Source organism: Lepidochelys olivacea, assembly GCF_965140295.1.
Source record: "Lepidochelys olivacea isolate rLepOli2 genome assembly, chromosome: 24".
NCBI classification, from domain to species: Eukaryota; Metazoa; Chordata; order Testudines; family Cheloniidae; genus Lepidochelys; species Lepidochelys olivacea.
Genome location: NC_140434.1, coordinates 6,534,939 through 6,554,157, shown reverse-complemented (window position 1 = coordinate 6,554,157; position 19,219 = coordinate 6,534,939). Strand labels below are relative to the sequence as shown.

The window sequence follows — 19,219 nt, the reverse complement described above, 5'->3', positions numbered from 1 at the left end:
GTTAGAATGTGATGGAAATATAATAAAACCCTGGGAAGGCTTCCTTGTATTAAACCGCTCTGTCAAAACTGCTAAATTTCCTTGGATCCCACTGCACTGTTAAAAACCTTCTCTCAATGTGCAGTCAGTGAGGAGGGGGGTAAAGTGGAGTTGTCTAGGTCAGGGTTCTCAATCTTTTTCTTTGAGGCCCCCACAACATGCTATAAAAACTCCAAGGCCCCCTGTGTCACAACAACTGGTTTTCTGCATATAAAAACCAGGACAGGCATTAGTGGGTAGCCAGCTGGGCAACTGCCCAGTGCCCCACGCCACAGAGGACCCCACAAAGCTAAGTTGCTAAGGATTCGACTTCAGCCCTGGGTGGCGGGGCTCAAGGCCCTGGACTTCAGCCCCTTGCAGTAGGGCTTCAGCTTTCTGTCCCGGGCTCCAGCAAGTCTAACACCAGCTCTGCTTGGTGGCCCCTCTGAAGCCTGCTCACAGCCCCCTGGATCCCTGGTTGAGAACCACTAGTCCAGTTCACAGATAATCACAAAGAAACCCCAGGGGGTCGATACATGTCTGATTCCGTCAATATTTAATAATGACAAATCTGCCTCGTTTGACATTTGGGCTCAGGACAGTAACTGGAAGAAAGTCTCTGGCCTGGGCTACGCAGGAGGTCAGACAAAAAGATTGGAGGATCCCTTCTGGCCATAAAAATAAATAAATCTACAAACTTCACATCCTGGGATTTTGTGTAAAGTAAGTTGTTTACATTTACACAAAAAGCAATGGTTTCAGAGTAACAGTCGTGTTCGTCTGTATTCGCAAAAAGAAAAGGAGGACTTGTGGCACCTTAGAGACTAACCAATTTATTTGAGCATAAGCTTTCGTGAGCTACAGCTCACCTCATCGGATGCATGAAGTGAGCTGTAGCTCACGAAAGCTTATGCTCAAATAAATTGGTTAGTCTCTAAGGTGCCACAAGTCCTCCTTTTCTTTTTACAAAAAGCAATGAATCCAAAAGGATCTGAAATTATAACCGTTTGCCCTTTTCTCTGGAAGAGAAAATTTACAAATCCCCCAGACTCTTTAGAATGGAGCCGTTGTGGTGTAATAGGTCGACATGGTTTTAGGGTTCTGTTCCTGCAGGGTCAGCAAATTTACCAGGTTTTGCCATATTTAATGTATAAAGTCTATTAGCAAATAATCTTACATTGCCATGGTGCCTTTTGTCTGAAAGGCTCCTGAGGTTTGTGAGGCACTAAAGGAATTACTGAGTCTCTTGTCCAAAGGCAAATCACCTCTGGGGTGGAAAGCAGCAGTTGCTTTCAACGGACGGCAAATGCTTTGCAAGAGGAAAAATGATGTCCAATAGAGATTGCAGGAGGAATTTCAGGTGGGAAGGAGCATACAGTGTTAGCCAAATTGAAATTTAGCTGCAACACTGGGATTCACTGAATTGTCTCAAGGGGTCAGACCCCGCATTTGATCCCTCATCTGAATAATGGCACCTCCAGCCATACAGCTTCTCCTAGCACCGGGGGGGGGAAAACATTGGTTCAGCACGAACTTGGGGAAGATGACTTCCGGCTTTGCTACCTGCCCCTCTCCCTGTAGCATGTGGTATTTTCCCTTTGGAGCTCTCCCATCCAAGTACTGGCCCATGCCCAACCCTGAATGGTTTATAAGACCAGAGATCACAGCCAAATTCAAAAAACGACAGGATACCATGTCAGCGAGTTCCTTTCAATGCATTGCCCACGTTGTTACAGACATGCTCTCTGTGGCCTCATCCTGTACCACGGCACTTGCAGACATGCTGTAATTACCCAGAAATTCATAGACTAAGGTCTACAGGGACCGTTACATCATCTCGTCTGATCTTCTGTATAACCAGACCAGAGAATTCTTCCCACTTACCCCTGGACTGAGCCCAGTAACTGGTTTGGCTAAAGCAGCTGCCAGCAACACACCCAGTCCTGATTTGAAGACATCAAGAGCTGGAGAAGCCACCGCTTTCCTTGGCAGTTTGTGCCAACAGTGACTCTTCCTCGCTGATAAAGATTTGTGCCTTATTTCTAATCTGAATTTGTCTGGTGTCAGCTCCAGCCCATGGGTCTCTCTCTCTGCCTTTCTCCGCTGGATTAAAGAGCCCGTTAGTACCTGATACTTTCTCCCTGTGAAGGTCCTTATACTCTAATGGAGTCACTCCTTGATCTTTTCGATATCCTGTCTGGCAGGCGTTGTTCCATCACTCAGCCATGGCCTCATCTTCTGAGAGCACCCGAAGGGAGCCGGTTGGTGCCAGCTCTGAAGCGGCTGGCTTTTTGGGAGAGGAAAGCCTGGCTCCTGAGAACTCTGTCTGAGACACCAGCTCCTTTCACCTATGTGACACCAAAGAACCATCAGGGAGAGAACTTTCAATCTCTACCAATCCAGGCTGGATCTGAACCAGAGACCTGCAGAGGAAAAGAGGCTTGCGAAAGATGTCAGAGCTTTCTACGGCACTGAAGTTCATACATTATGGGTTGGACCCTTCTCTGCCTTGCACCTTGCGTCATCATTTTCACCAATGAAGAGTGAGTGCAGAGTGGGTGTAGGATGCTGCTATTCTGATCTGGTTTCGTTTTACACCCAACATGCACAGGTGTGAATGACTCTGTAGGGCACAAGAGAAGTAGAAAACCAGACCTTTGTGTATTTGATGGTCATGTTGCCATAGCCACTTCCCTTTACTTTTACAGCTAAGCCTCAGATTTTAATTAAAACTGTATTTTCTTCATCAAGTCACGGCTCCGGTGCAAAGCTTGTCATCCACCTCTTTTCCTCTTTCGCTGCAGAACAGGAGTAGTAAAACATCCACTCTCCTTTGGAGACTAGTGCATCTGACAGTATTTCCAACGTAACTGGCTTTTCTCCTCTTCCTGATTTGCCTGTGATCTTGCCCGATCGTAGGAGTGCCGGAAGTGAGTCGCTTTGCTATCGGCAAGCTATGCGTCCACAGAAAGACATTATTCTCTTACCCAGGGTCTCGAGTAATTGTGCTCCGAGTCTTATCCATGTCCTTTGTAAGCTTCCAGCTCTCCCATCCATGCAGGACATGGGTATGCCACACCTCAGCAGTCTCGTGCGGATTTTTAATAAGAAAAGCCCTGACATTTTACCCAGACACTAGTGTCCCCCAGTGCTCTGCAGGCCAGAATCACAGGCTCTTTTAACTCCCTGGACAAAGCCTGCAGCAGCAAAGGCATGGTCCAGAAGCTACACTGCTAGACTAGGAATCGGGAGACCTGCACTTTGCTCAAGTCTCTTTTCCCCTCTCTATATCCTAGAGCTCCTGATACTTGACCTTCCTTTGGAAAATGCTTTGAGACCTATGGATGGAAAGCACTGATTTTATCAGCATTACGGGGATGCTTGCCTCACCCGGTAGGTGAAAAAATGCAAAAATTATTCCAATTCGTGTCGTTTTCAGATGAGGATCCCTGCTAATCCCCATCCAGAGACATGTGGGCAGGACCCTACAATAACATGACATCCATCTTTTTTCTTTCCTTCTTTGAAATGCAAATGGAGGTACTGCATCCTACCTTTTCTGTAAATAATTCAGAGACGACGCCAAGCTGCGGTCAGGGGAGAAGGCCTAACTAGCTGACGTTACTCAGTACAGCAGGAATCTAAGCCCAGCCTGAAAGGGTGGCTCCAGCACTCAGCTTCTGGGATCCCATCCCAAAAAGACAACGCGCCAGCTGATTTAGAAAAAGCTATTACCAGCAGGACAGTGGGGTGGGAGGAGGTATTGTTTCATATTCTCTGTGTATATATAAAGCCTGCTGCAGTTTCCACGATATGCATCTGAGGAAGTGAGCTGTAGCTCACGAAAGCTCATGCTCTAATAAATTGGTTAGTCTCTAAGGTGCCACAAGTACTCCTTTTCTTTTTGCGAATACAGACTAACACGGCTGTTACTCTGAAACCTTAGAAAAACTAGCAGCTCTTTGCCAGAAGCTACGAGAACAATCAACATTCTGACATCCTCTCGGGTGATCAGAGCAAAGAACCACTGTCTATATCCCGGTGTGTCATTTTCATTGACAGATTCCTTCTTCTTGAACCTTCAGCTAAGGCCAAGTGCTAGATCAGTTTAGTATCGGGCGTGCACCCTGGGGACACCCAGGTATGGAGTGTGCTCAAATACTATGGTGATGGGCAGTGGAATAAATCCCTAAGATAAGCTTTTCCATCTCTAAGTTCTATGGTTTACCTTCCTCACAGGGCCCTGGTAATTCTAACACCATCGCTATGGCTAATATAGGTCATCTCTTAGCAAGACTGCTCCATGATTAACTGCATCACGCTAGTGCCTAGAAGTCCCAACCAGAACTGGGACCCCACTGAGCAAGGCACAGACATAAAAATCGGAGACCGTCCCCACCCTTCCAATCTAAGGGTGTGTCTGCGGCACAGGTAGCCAGACCTGCACCAACACACCTGCAAAAAAGCAGTTTAGATGCAGTGGAACAGCTGCAGCATAGGCTAGCAATACAAGTACAAACTCTGGGTTCTGGGCAGCTTGTGTCATGTAGAAATACTCTAAACAGACAGAGGGTGGGAAAGGAAACTTAGGCACAGACAGGGCAAATGATTTGCCCAAGGTCACACAACAGATCAGTGGCAGAGGTGGGAATGGAACCCATCTCTCCTGATTCCCAGTCCAGTGCCTTATCCATTGGACCATGCAACCTCTTCTGCCCTCCTCCAGCCTAATCAATACACTGCTGCCAAAGTCCTCTCTATCCCAACCACATCACCCCAGTCCTCCAAGCCCTTGGCTGACTTTGATCTGTATCAAACAGAAGCTCCTTATCCTCACAACCAGGGACCCTGCCTATGTGTGTATCATCACACACACACATTCTCTCTCTCTCTCTCTCTCTCTCTCCTCCCCAACCCACAGATGCAGAATCATGCAGTGAATACCAAAAATGAAGGGTGAAATTTTCAAAACCAAAGTAGGTCAGCGGTTCTCGACTTAGGGTTACGGTCTCCGGTGGGGTAGGGTCTGGGGTCACAGCCACCCCGTCCTTCCTAAATTGCTAGAAGGGAGATAGTAAAGAGCCTCTGGAGGAAACATCTGGAGAAGTTCCTTTGCTGAGCCAGTCAAACTTTAAGCCCACCACCAAACAGACAGGAACACATGGTCGAAGAGCCCTGCCTCCCCTCTGCTCTAGGGACACAGCTAGGAGATTCATAGATTCATAGATTCATAGATATTAAGGTCAGAAGGGACCATTATGATCATCTAGTCTGACCTCCTGCACAATGCAGGCCACAGAATCTCACCCACCCACTCCTGCAATAAACCTCTCACCTATGTCTGAGCTATTGAAGCCCTCAAATTATGGTTTAAAGACTTCAAGGTGCAGTAGAGGGTGCTCAAGAATGTCTAGCATAGTTTCTGGGCTTTATAGGACCAATACACTACACATTTGTTTTACATTACAAATTGCTTCCATTGTGCAGCTCTTTACATCAGCTCTTAACAGTGGGCACAAGCTGGTATACGAGGCAAAATTCATCTCACGCTGACTGATCTTAATATCGCGCTCTTCTGAAAAATAAAGACCTCTTACTCCCATGTCAGTGGAAGAGACGACGTAAAAGGAGAGCAGAATATTGCAGCTGAGTACTGCCATGAAAATCCAGATGCAGAGCTGTTCAGTGGAGCGTGTTAATGGTACTACAATTTCTTTGCAGAGCCCTTCCAATACGCGTGGCCTCCAAGTGTCTTACAGGACACGTAGTTCAGTTCAGTACACAGATCCTCTTTCAAGGCAGGTTTCAGCCTTCAATACTGGGTGAAAGTTATACCTGTCAGGAGATCTCTGCTATCGGTTACCTTCTGCCGTTGCTCCGTGTTTCGTTACGGCGCAAAGGCTGTCAAGCCATCAAGATTTGCAATGGGGCTTCCGTTATAAGCCTAATTTTACCATTCACCAAAACATCTGATCAGTCTCAAAACGGGTAGACTGGACCTGGGGATGAGGCAGAAGCTTCTCCCAAAATTTCAAGTGACACAAATTGGGGGTTCCAGGATTATGGCGCCCTTAGAGCTGTTCAACACTTGAACCTGGTCTCTACCAGCAAAATTACCTCTTGCTGACAACAGGTGTCAGCAACGGGTGCATCTAAACATGGATTAGCTGCAAACGTAACATCATATTTTCAGGACAGTTTCAGAAACAGCGATTAAGAGCTGTCTGGTACGGGATTCAAATGGAAGAGGGGACAGGACCTCGAGGCAGGTCCTACAAAACCAAATACTTGCAGTGTGCTTTGAGCATGCTGGCTGAATGGCACTGTGCAAGTGCAAAGCAATAGTGGTACAAGAACGAAGAATCTAAAATTCAAAGGGCTCTCAAGAGTGACGGGTCCAAAACATATTCCCGTGTTCTAAAGTGCACCATGGATTGTAGCCAAGTTGCCAGTGGGGGAGGGGAGAACTCAGTCATCCTGGGATCATGTTTTGGACCCATCACCTGCAAGTGGAGGCATGACAGGAAGGATGGTCCAGTGGTTAGGAGGGAAATTCTGGTCAATTCCCAGCTGTGCCACAGACTTCCCGGATGACCTTGGGCAAGCCTCTTAACCTCTCAGTGCCTCAGTTTCCCATCTGTACAATGGGGATAACAGCACTGTCCTGCCTCACAGGGGTGCACAGGATAAATAAATGAAAGATGGGGAGGTGCTCAGGTACAATGGTGACAGGGCCAGACCAGGACCTTAGATAGACAGTGTCCTTTTAACTGTGCTGTGCGATCGTCCAGTTTATGCAGGTTCTCCAAAACAAACCTCTTGGCCCTCAAGCTGGGGAGCACCCTCCAGCCTCCTCCAACCCTTCGCACAGCTTCTGTTCCAGGGTCATTAGAAAAGAGGGATTCAATTGTAGGCGGCACATGGCCAAGTACACCAGCAGTGAGGGGAATCTGCCTTTGGATGATGTGCAGTGAGGGATGTGCCAGGACTAAGTCACTAGCTGGAAAGGCTAAAGTTTCATGTCTCTGAAATAGATGCCACCGCCCCCCCCCCCCAGTCTTCTCTGGTAACTGCATCTGCTGCCCCTTTCTCCCCATGCGCCCTGGGAAGAGCTTAGATCAACAGCAACGATGGCACTTGGCAGACAGCCCTGCTGGGCCTCTGAAAAATGCTGATTCTGGGTTGGCACCTATGTGTCATCTTAATGCTACCAAGGTCTGACAGTACAGCCTGGGGTATGCGTACTCTGTAGATGGGGGGCATAATTCCAGCTTGGGCAGAAGTCCATGCGTTAGCTCTGCTCAAGCGAGGGCAGTAGATGTAGTGGCCCGGCAGCCCTGGGAGCAGCTGGGGCCAGCTGCCAGAGTACGTCCCTAGACTCTTAGATGGCGCTGTACTCTGGCAGCTAGCCTAGGCTGCAGCAGGGACACCGCCATAGATGTAGGCCATGGCCAACCTCTTAAAGTGAGGAGCTTAGCCAGAGGCCTCCAAGAGTCATAGACCAGGAGTTCTGTTCCTGGTTTTAATACTGACTTGCCATTGGCCTAGGGCAACACATGCCTCTTTGTGCCTCAGTTTCTCATCTGTAAGGCAGGGATAGTTACTACTTAATTCAGAGAGTCCCCCCCAATTCAGGAAAGGCTCCCTGGTCAGCACCACGCTAAGTAGATGCTTAACTCCGACAAAGCCAACGGGAATTCAGCACACATTTAAAGTTAAGCATGGGACTAAGTGCTTGGCTGAACAGGAATGAACTTAAGCAGATGCTTAAATGCTTTCCTGAACCAAGGCTGCTGGGAGGCGCTATGCTTTAATTAGCCTGGCATTTTCCAATGGGAGTTAGGTGCCTACCTCCTTTAAGCTCTTGGGGGAGAATCACAGCCTCGATGTGTGTAAAGTGCTCTGAAATGACCTGATGGACGATGTTATAGATGCAGTAGTATTGTGCTAGCTGCAACATTAAACAAGCCACTGCAGAGAACAGTTTACAGGGTTCAGGCTCCTTTTCCAGACTAGAGATCTATAGGGTCTGGGTTTTACTTGGTTTCTCTAATTTGGGGGCCCAGTCTGCTTTCGGCACTTAGTATCTCTAAACATCACTGGTGAATAGCCACCAGGTGGGAGGGTTTTGACCCAGTTTCCAATCCTGCAGGAAGCTGTCATTCAGCTTGGAAATGGATCTAAGCGACCACAGGTGCATTGTCAGCCTCTGCGCCACACCCTGGGATTTCTTGGTTTATACAAGCTCTTGCATTTGGGAGGGAATGTACGTTCGGCTGTTTGCTGGGAATTAGAGTAAATGGAACACCAGGAAACTGGTTTTCAAAGTGATTCAGGAGCAATGAAGCCAGATGTTTTCATCATAGTTGCATTTTTACAGGCTGGGTGCATCTTTCCAAGATGACATTTTAGCAACTCTCTTTTTCCGGAGGGCCTATTGGACAAGGAGCAGTGAGCATGACTGCAAAGTACTTTATCTTTCCGTTTCTAGCAACGCAGTTTAGCTCCAAGGCTAACCATGGAGCGGGGCGGGGTGCGAATGGAAAGCTAGCTAGTTTGGGGAGGATTTGGTCAAAATGTGGGCTAATACAGACTTGCCTTTGTAACCCAGTTCATAAGAGCCACTTGCATCTGGACTGGTGTCCAATTCGAGGGCTTTATTAACTGAAGGAAAAACTAACAGATTTCAGAGTGGACACTGCTGCACATATGTAAAAAAATATGTTTGGTGGGAGTGGGGGTGAAAGCCACTGGATCATGCAATACGATACAAATGATTGCTGTGCAAGCAGCTATGCAACCTAAATATATCTTGTGGGAGATGGAATTAGGATGGAGGTGCAGAAATAAGGCATTTAAAAGTCCAGCATAATAGGTATAGTAGCAAATATTTATTGGGCTAAAATTGCAAGTGTGTGTGTGTAGATAATAGATTGAATGTACCCAAATGCATCCCTCCACATGCTTTGATGTCATTTATTTTCCCAGACTGCAAGTTCTTCTGGATGGGGACTGTTTCGTCCTATGTGTTTGCACAGAGTCCAGCACAATGGAGCCCTGATCTAGGCACTACCAGAATAGAACTAACAATGATAAAGGCTCACAAACTTGGTCCAGCTGGTGAACAAACCTGGGACAGATTTATGGCTTCAGCAGCCCATCCAGCCTTGTGGGTTGGATGGCTAGACCCAAGAGCAGACATGGGTCCTTGGGGTGTGGGTGTGTGCAACACAGGCCAGTTAGAGTGTCTATGAGAACGTTAACACTCAGAAATTGCAGAATGTGGAGGCAGAGATTTTCAAAGCTGTCTAGGGGATTTGGATGCTCCACTCCCATTCATTCTAATGAAGTCCCATTTGCCCAAAGCCCTTAGTCAGCTTTGAATATTGCAGCCTGAATGTTTACATGTAATGTCACCAGAATGATACAGTTTGCATTTGAAGTTTAATGAGGTTTCAGCCTCCCCTCAGTCTGTCCCTACAGGGCAGAGGGGTCCCTTTAAGTTCAGAGCAGCTGTTGGACAACTCCAGGGACTGTTCCAGCTCTTAGATTTCACCACATTTTCTGATAGAGCACATGGGATGGATTCAGGTCACCTGTCACATTCCTTCTAACTTTACCCTCCTGTTCCCCCTCAACTGATTGGCTACCGGCCAGGAGACTTAATTATGAAAGGGGAGAGAATGGGATATTTGGAAGGATGTGGGGGAAGAATTGAAAGAATTCTTGGTTCTCTGCTTAGCTAGCAGCTGGCACGGGAGAGGAGGAGATACTCCCGCCTGTTCCCCCACCCTCTGGCAGGAGGTGGTACAGATGTATGGTCTAATTTCCCCCTTACTAGGATAACCGAATCCTGACTTGGACGCTCTGATCAGCACTTAGGCCTGTGAAATGGTGCCCATGTTTGGAAACTGGGCTCGTAAGTTTCGTCATCTGATCACATCACACAAGTCCCAGTTGTTTTCTGGAGAAAGCAAGATGGTGTTCAGAGGAACTAACAGGGAATTTTAGGATTGGATCACCTGCTTCCATTGCTGGGGCAATGCAAGCTCAAACCCACCAAGAAGTGAGCTGCTTGGAATGTTTCAGGGGCTGCACTGGTAACATAGGATCAAAGAGAATTAAGGGGGATCAGTATACCCAAGAGTCTTGCAGGATCAAGCCTGCTGTACACATGGCCCATCTCCTAAGGGAGGATATTGAGGTGCACGGTGGGTTGGGAATGACAGCTTCTTTTGTAAGAGAGCGACGTGAAGAGCAGTCGGTACTGTGCAGATCTACAGGCAGCACAGAGATCGCCATTACTGCAAGCACAGAGCCTGCTTCCGATCTCACTTACACCAGTGGAACCTACCTGACCTCAGCAGGTTCGTGGCTGATTTACGCCAGAGTGACTGAGAGCAGAATCAGGCGTGGGGTCTGGATTTCCGGGCATTCCCTTACCTTCCCATTCATACTACTGTGGGCGGCAAATTCAAAGCAGGAGAAACTATGCACATATGCCTCTCTGTACCTAGAACTTTTATCTTTGACTTTCAAGTTCCTTAAACCTTCAGCCTGACAATCTCTTCCAGAGCCAACAAGGCATTTGGGGCTATACCTACCAGGCAGGGCGGTTAGACCAGAGATCTGACTGTTCAGTGGTACCCTGAAATGCTCCTGTGTCACAGACCTAGACACAATAAACCATTTTCAAACCCAGGGGATAGGGCTCCGGTCCTTGTTACCTTTTTGTGTTGTGGATGGTGGTCCCTCCCAATACGATCCGGACCCCAGGGGTGGTGCGGTTAAGGTTATACACAGTTAACGCCTCTTCATAGGTTGCTCCTCCAATGATAAACACAATAATATCTTGAGGCCTGCAATGAAAAGGGAGAGCTCTTGAAACGGAGCAGGACAAAGCATTAGACAACACAGCCTAGGGATAAATCCTGCCCTGGCCAGGGACACAAATTGAGCAAGCCAGTGGATTTTCCCTATATCTAATTTCTGTGACGTACAGGGCCCTGAGGGGGCAATAATGCAATAGCACATCATGTGGCATTTAAACACTTGTACCTTGCTAAACACTTACACAAGGTGTGAACAGTTCTGAAAGGCAGGAGCAGGCAGCGTCTGTGTTCCAACTGAGCGCCACCATGACACATCCACCAATGTTTAATGCACGAGCACAACCCTGCTGGGGCTGTTAAATTAAGATCAATTTAGGAGTCAAATAAGGGCATCGACAGCGTTGCAGCCGTCTTGGCTCAAATCAGCTGCAGTCTTTCTGGCTCATTACGGAATAGGTGGGATTATGCCTAGTTCACCTCTGAGATTATAATCCCTAAGGAGTTTAGGAGCACAGGATTTTGCAGGGAAGTTGCAGGGCTAGGGTGCTTTCACCTCGGTACATGCAGAGAGACACGTGGCCCTGAATATTTTGCTTCCCCAAAAAAGCCGGCACTTTGATCTCTCCCTCCTCACACCCCCAACCCCATTTCTCACCCCCCAAGTCACCCAGCTGGCCCAGAGGTACAAGAAGTTGGTTCTGGCTCATGAGGCACCTTTGATCTGTGAACCCTGGAGTGCACTGTAGGGGTTCCACAGGATACGGTGCTGTGCATCCTCTCAGGTGACTCCAATAACGTACATTACTGAGTCCGAAAGCTTCTCTCTACAGGGCAGCTAAATTGTGACACAACCTCCTGGTTACCTTGCTGCTGTGCTCCCTAAGCCCTCAAGCCTGATCTCTGTTCTCCAGCCAGGTATTCTCCTAGACTAGAGCTGCTTGCTGCAACAAATCAGCAATTAGTCTGCGTGGTCCACGCAAGCTCCTGATCAGAAGCAAGGCCCAAAACTGTCAGAAAGTAGTTTCTAGTATAGGGTGCCCAGAATCTGGCACCTCAAGCCAGATTTTGGAAGTTCTTGGAAGCTGCAGGTACTTGGCCCATCTGAAAATCAGATCCTGGGTGCCAAAACTTTAGGTGCCTAATATCACAGGGCACTTGGAAAAACATGGTTCTCAGAGTTACGTTAAACGAAGAAATTGCTTCCTGAGGCATTCAATGGACTTCAACACAAGTTTCATCTGCAGTCAGTGTATAATCTCCTCTTGCTGTTCTTTGGAACAGCGGATAGTGGCTTAGCTTCAGCTGTGTAGCTTTCACGAAAGGACAGGGTTTTTATCAGAAAGGCGTCCCTTGTAGAAAAGGCCTAAAAAGGTACATGAACACGCCAGCCTAGCCGTTCCACACTTGAGCTCTGCAGATACAATGGTGCGATTTATCATGCAGATGTTTTGGGCCATCAGTCCGGAGTAGTTATATGGTGGGAGAACTATCAGGATTTCAGCAGCACAGCGTACGTTGCGTTCACAACATTCCCAGTGAGCTAGGATTCTGTGCAGTGATCGCTCCCCGAAGAGTTACAGAGTCCCTTGAACAAAAGCAAGCTGTGAAACCTTCTGTATGGCAGCCTTAAGATAAGCAGGTTATATACAGCGACTGCATGTTCAGACGTGCGGTTAGAGGACACAGCACACAGCTGGGAGTCAGGACTTCAGGGTTTTATTCCCAGGTCTGCTGGCGACTCCCTGTGTCTCTCCAGGGCAAGTGTTGTTTGCTCCATTGGGAAGTGGGTATAATACCGATCTGCTATGGGGGCCACAGTGGTTATGTCTCACAAATCCCAACCAGCCAATTACAGCTGTTAAATTGAACTAGTGACTGTAACTGGATCAGTAAAGCAACAGGCAAATAAAACAAGCAATTTAGCACAGGGAGTCACTTAGTTACAACCTCCACCCAACCCCACTTCATCCACTGGGTCGGTCTCCAAGCAGCTCAGGCTCACAAGGCCTAAGGGATTTACGTCCCCAAATACCTCCTTTTGGCTCCTTCAGAATGCCCGGCCTCAATCTTGGCATCATAGCACATGGTCACCCTTGTTTTCAAGGCTTCATGTATCACCACCATAAAGTGCTTTGAGATCTGCAGATCCCAGGAGGTACAGCAGCCCCAGGCAGGCAGCGAGCCTGCCCTAGAAGTCAGGGCTACGTTGCTGTGCAGGAAGTTGATCCCAATGCACGAGGCCGAGAACACACACTATCAGACTAGCGGCTCCAGCACAGGAGGGCACATTTGCTGGAGGGAGCAGCGGGGGCTTGCTGCCCAGATGAAGCCCCAGACAGAGGAGTCTGGCATTGGCTGTTCTTGTCCCTGTGTCCAGAGACAATCAGGTCTTGGCCGCTTCCGAACGGTGCTCAACAGATTTTTTTTTAAAAACCACCCCAGCAAAGGCAGCTAAGGAGGAACCCAGAATGCAGATGAAAACAGTATCAACACAGCTCATCCTGACATTACTCCTCCGCCTACGCTACCCCTGCAGTAGCTTCAGTGAAAGCACGAGCAGCCTTACAAATTAATTGGGGAGGTCTAGTCACACTTAACATCATGACCCAGAAGAGGCAGATCAGAGTGAGGCTGCTTAGCTCTGCAGTTGATACCAACTTGGGAGAAGTCATGAGGACTGAATTACTTTGACGGTGTCAACCATCTTTCAAACCGTCCACTGCTCCCCCTTCTCTATCGCAACCAACCTAAGCTGATTGAAAGTGAATACCCGGCCTGGCTGAGTCAACCCTCACCTACCTATCATCTCATCTGCTATGGAGCTGTTAACGTTCACCTCCTATCAGCCTCTGGTGCCGGCCTCCACTGCCCACTTGTTAAATTTTCACACAAGCAAGGAGGGAGCTCCCCCTAAACATCTGCCTTCAAATCCCTCCTTCTACAAACTCTCCTTTGCCCTGGTGCCTGCTAAAACCTTCACAGTAGTTCGGCTGCTGGTGTGCAGAGACCGCTGCTTAGTGTCACTGACCAAGATTGTCTCATTGGTTAGTTGTACTCCCCTGTCTGAGGGTCTCCACCCATTGGTGGAGAAGGACCTTGCCCGTTTTATGAGAAATGTTTGGAAACCTGGTAGTATTCTTATTCTGAACAGGGCAAATCCTCATTTGAGTGGAGTCCAGGTCACAGAAACCATCCCAGCTGGCACACCAGAGCACAGATCTAGCTAACCCAGTAAGCTGAACAGCTGCATAGCAATGCCATTGTCAGACAAGAGTATGGTGGAATCAAGCCCCTGACAAGCATTTTAAGAGGAAGGATGGTCTTGTGGGTAAGGTACTGGGCTGGGACACTTGGGATCGCAGCCCTGCTACAGACTCTCTCTGATCTTAGGCAAGTCACTTCATCTCCCTCTGACTCAGTTCCCCGCCTGTAAAACAGCGATAATAATCCTTCCTTTCTCCCAGCCTGAGTGTATCTTGTCTATTTAGACTGTGAGCCCTTTGGGGAACTGACCGTCTCTGACTACATGTATGTACAGCACCTAACACAGTGGGGCTCTGATCTCAGCTGGACCCTCTATGAGCTACTGTAATACAAATAATGAGCTTTTGGCGAGCTGTCGCTAGCATGACTCACGCAGTAGTGTCGATGGGCCTGCACGTGTATGGCAAATAGGAGGAGAATGACATTTAAACGGCAGGAAAAGGAGAGTTGGAAGCGAAAGATTAAGTGGAATTGCTTGGAACCCTGCTCGATGATTTACAGAGATTCCCCTCCCCTCCTTGCTGCTAATTTGGACCAGGAGCTTCTCCTCCCCCACAAGAGCATAATATTTATTACGGAAAGACTCATACACTGAGAAGCCTTTAAAAATTCTTTGCCGTTCAAGCGGTTGCCTCCCTTTGATGGTGAAATACAAATGTTTCATCCTGACCTTTTGCTGAACTCGCATCAATCACTGTAACGCCGTCCGCTGAAACCACACGTGGCAACACACTCTAGGCCAGTTTGCCCTGGGCTGGGTTTTAAGTGATTCCCTGACATGTATTATCAATGTTGTGAAGTTTAAGGTGGCTCCTCTCTCAGTGCCTTTGGAATATTTCGGGATAGATTTTAAGGCCCGATTAATTTTCCATCAATCTATCTAAGGTACTTCTGTGGCCCCCCATGACCCTAGAACTTAAGTACCTCACAATCTAATATATTTATCCTCTATGGGAGAGCTGGACTATGATCCCCGTCAGAGAGAATGTGAGGCGTGCTTATAATTCCTGCACTAGGTCTGATTGAGTGCAGGGTCCGCCGGGGCTTGTGGGCCAAGTACATCCCTAGCTCTCAGATGGGACTGGACTTGGGGTGGCTAGCTTGTCCCACCACCCCACCGACACTTCTATTTTCAATGCGTTAGCTCGATCAGAACTAGCATGTGTATGTCTCCTTGGGCTGGGAATCACCCACAGCTTAAAGTGTAGACATACCCTAAGTGACTTGCCCCAGGTCAGACAGGAGCAGAGAACTGAATGCAAGTCTCCTGAGTCCCAGGCTAGTAGCGTAACCACCAGGCCATCTGTACACTGAGCCCTGGATTTCCGGTGCTCCAGCACCTTAAACTCACTGGGGTACGTTCTCCCCCATCAATGCCTGCAGCCAGACCATCTAGTGCTCTCAGCCAGCCTCATGAGGCAAGGTGGGCCTGGAACAGGAGACCAAGCAAGTGGTGCAGGAGGAAGCAGTGCATGCATCTCCAGGGGGCGCTCCGCCCCGAGCCAGTGCTGCCGCCCCTCATGCCACAGTGGCACTGGGGGAAAAATACACGGCCACCTTCTGACCTCATCTAGGAGCAAGCGGCAGGTCGGCTTACATTGCCCACTTGGTCCTTGGCCTTTCTGCTGACATGGCCAGCTGTGCTAGTGGGTTTTGCCAAGAGGACTCCTGTCTCTTTGGAAGCAGTACAAGACCAAGTTAGGCCAACTTTCAGCATCTATTGCCCAGCCCCCCCCTCCACACCGCAAAAATAATCAGTCAAGCACTGAATTATTTTGTACTTAAGAAAGGTGAAAATAACCCCCAGCTTTTATCTGGCACGTCTAACTGTAGTTCTCAAAGCGCTTTTACAGATAGGGAAACTGAGGCAGGGGATGGGTCCTACTCAAGGTCACCCACCAGGCCAGTGGCTGAGCTGGGAATAGAACCCAGGTCTCCTGAGACACAGGCCAAATTCTGTGTGGACTAGGCTACACTGTCTCCTGCTGATAAAGAGAGACAAGAGTTGTATTTCTAAACAATCCCAAGGGGCTGCAACAAGATGCTGGCATTCTGGGTACACCTAACTGTCCAGTGAGACTCAGCTAATCTCATGCCCTTGTGCTATAGCCCTCCAATGGACCCCGATGGCTCATGACAATCTGTGGGAGGCTCCACAATGCAGCTGTTATTTAATATTGCGCCCAGAGGTTCCAGTTGGGATCACCTTGCTAGGCACTGTACTAACCCCAGGGAAGACCTGCTCTGAAAAGCTTAGGGCAGAATATGGTTTGGCATCTCTGCCGTTGCCTTTTGGGGTTTATTTTGCTGAAGTTATAAGAACTCCCTATGTTTACTCAGTCAGTTAGGGGGTTAGGCTGGTGCTATGGTGCAGGGTGGGGAAGAGATGGAAAGTTGGTTTTTGTCCAGCTTAGCTATATTTTGTTTTGGATCTAGGCATTTCTGACCTTCTTATTCATTGGGAAATTAAACCCTGCTCCCATTCCCTGAGGAAATCCCTTAGCACCGTGACGTCCCCAAGGGCAGATTCTTGCACTCTATGCCGCACCCCTGGAGATGAGCCCTTTTAGGGCCATCTCATTGGCAACCAGCACATTTAATGGCAGAGGGTTAAACGAAGCTAGAGGCACTGGCTGGCTCAAGGGGCCCTTTGCCCCACCTTGCTGGCTCCAATCAAGCGTCTGGAAATGGTTATTGCTGTTTGGTGGCCTGTGTGAAATGAATTGGTGGGTCTCACTTCAGGGCCACTGGGCAAATGCTCACATCAAAGAGAACAGAACTGGCCCCTTTGGCAGGCTGAGCAGAGAGGCCAAGGAGACTGAAGTCCCATCTCAGCCTAGAGCAATCCCTCCAGGGCCAGGCTGGAGCATTTCCTAGGAGGAGAATTTCATTTCTTGACATTCCTAGGAGCAAGTTTGCGTTTCTGCTGCCTTCATCCCCATCCTGGGACAATCAGATGCTTTTTCCTTTCCAGCAGCCCCTTCCACAAGCCCCACAATCCACTGCTGGATTTTTAAAGGAGCATCTGGCACGAGGCAGAGATTTCCTGGCATGTAGACAAACAACTCATCTCTTGTGTGCCCATAATTCTTTTATCACTCAGAAATAAAGTGGTTAATGGCCTCGGCTGTCAAGCTGGTGTGGAATCTGGACGCCTTTCCGTTCTGAAATATGTTTTCACTTGTATCAGCTGGATCGCAAAGCCCTATGATGGGGCTAAGGAAGGAAGCGAGAGCTGTGCTGGGTGTTCATCCCAGAGCCAGAGAAATTAACGAGCATTATTGGACACACTTCCTCCCCTCCCACTTGCTCAATGTAGCTGAACCTCAGTCCTGAAGTCCGCTTCCCTTCTGCTCTAAATGAGTTTGCAGTTTTAATTTAACCCAGCCTGCCCTGCAACAGCCACCCGATTTGTTGAAAATTATTAGCTCACAAAATGTGGCAGCTGCTGATAAAAGTTGGCAGGATCCGGTGTGCGAGGGGGGTGAGGATTGTTGCAACACTCTGCATATAAAGTGCCTTCCCCAGAGGGTCGCCGAGCGCTTCGTTGTGCCAACCCACCGGGGCTCATCAACAGGGAGTGAACCTAGGATAGTCAGCATCAGAAGCACAGGTGTCTACCTTTGGAGCCAAAGGAATAACTCTAAGCTTGCAGCAATGGCAGGCTCTTATCCTCTAAGCAGATTGTTCATTAGAAGTGGCTTGAACACCCTGAACCAGTATATTACAGAAGCAGAAACTCTGATTTACAGATAAGGAAACTAAGGTACAGAGGGTTAAGTAACTGGTCCAAGAGCTGGGAATAGAAACCAGGTCTCCGGCCTTCCAGTCCTGTGCCTTAAACCACAAGGCCATGACTTCCTCTCAGAGGTCATTAAATCATTGGAACCTATAGCTGCCTTTAATGGCCATATTGACAATGGACCAGCTCAGCCCTAAAAGGGCAGCCACATTCTTTTTCAGTTAGGACTACTAGCCAGCTTATTAGCCACACTGGGCGAGGTCAGGTTTTCACCAGAAAGAACAACCGGCTCAGGAGGGCAAGTTAGCCATACTTTTTTAACTTGCTAGCAAGAATACTGTGGGAGACCATATCAAAAGCTTTGCTAAAGTCAAGATACATCATGTCCACCACTTTCTCCATATCCAGTTATCTTGTCATAGAAGGCAATCAGGTCGGTCAGGCATGACTTGCCCTTGGTCAAATTGAGACAGAGATGTTAAGCGACTTGCCTATGGTCAAACAGCAAACCAGTAGCAGAACTGGGAAATAGAGATCAAGTTTCAGTTCCTTGCTTCACCTCTAGAGAGTGCTGCTGTCTTGAGGCAACTGGAAGGAATCAAAGTGACAAACAGGCTAATACTCTTAAAGCAGAGCTACAGAGCAATTCCATGGGCCCCACACTTCAAGAAGGATGTGGATAAATTGGAGAGAGTCCAGCGAAGGGCAACAAAAATGATTAGGGGACTGGAACACATGAGTTATGAGGAGAGGCTGAGGGAGCTGGGATTGTTTAGCCTGCAGAAGAGAAGAATGAGGGGGGATTTGATAGCTGCTTTCAACTACCTGAAAGGGGGTTCCAAAGAGGATGGCTCTAGACTGTTCTCAATGGTAGCAGATGACAGAACGAGGAGTAATGGTCTCAAGTTGCAGTGGGGGAGGTTTAGATTGGATATTAGGAAAAAACTTTTTCACTAAGTGAAACACTGGAATGCGTTACCTAGGGAGGTGGTGGAATCTCCTTCCTTAGAGGTTTTTAAGGTCAGGCTTGACAAAGCCCTGGCTGGGATGATTTAACTGGGAATTGGTCCTGCTTCGAGCAGGGGGTTGGACTAGATGACCTTCTGGGGTCCCTTCCAACCCTGATATTCTATGATTCATGCATGCAGTTGTCTGAAGACAAAGGGAAAAATATAGGGGGAGATTTCCAGAAACGCTCCAGGACTTAATTCTGCTGTTCTTACTTTTACCATCGATAGGCCAAGATCGAGTGCTATGGAATCCCCTCCACATCATATAGTTATTAAACAAAATGTTATGATGTTTCCTGAACATATTGGACACGGGTATTAACTATCCCTTATTTACCCCAAAGGGGGTCTCC

General features: G+C 48.2%; 1 protein-coding gene across 1 annotated transcript in view; it reads right to left on the bottom strand.

The window, feature by feature from the left end:
- The window catches only part of VPS45 (vacuolar protein sorting 45 homolog), a 54,197-nt gene that overhangs the window by 10,880 nt on the left and 24,098 nt on the right, over positions 1-19,219 (bottom strand). Inside the window, exon 14 of the mRNA XM_084614110.1 lies at positions 10,746-10,877. Within this exon, the coding sequence (XP_084470236.1) occupies positions 10,746-10,877 (132 nt within the window). The remainder of the gene's footprint in view (positions 1-10,745; positions 10,878-19,219) is intronic.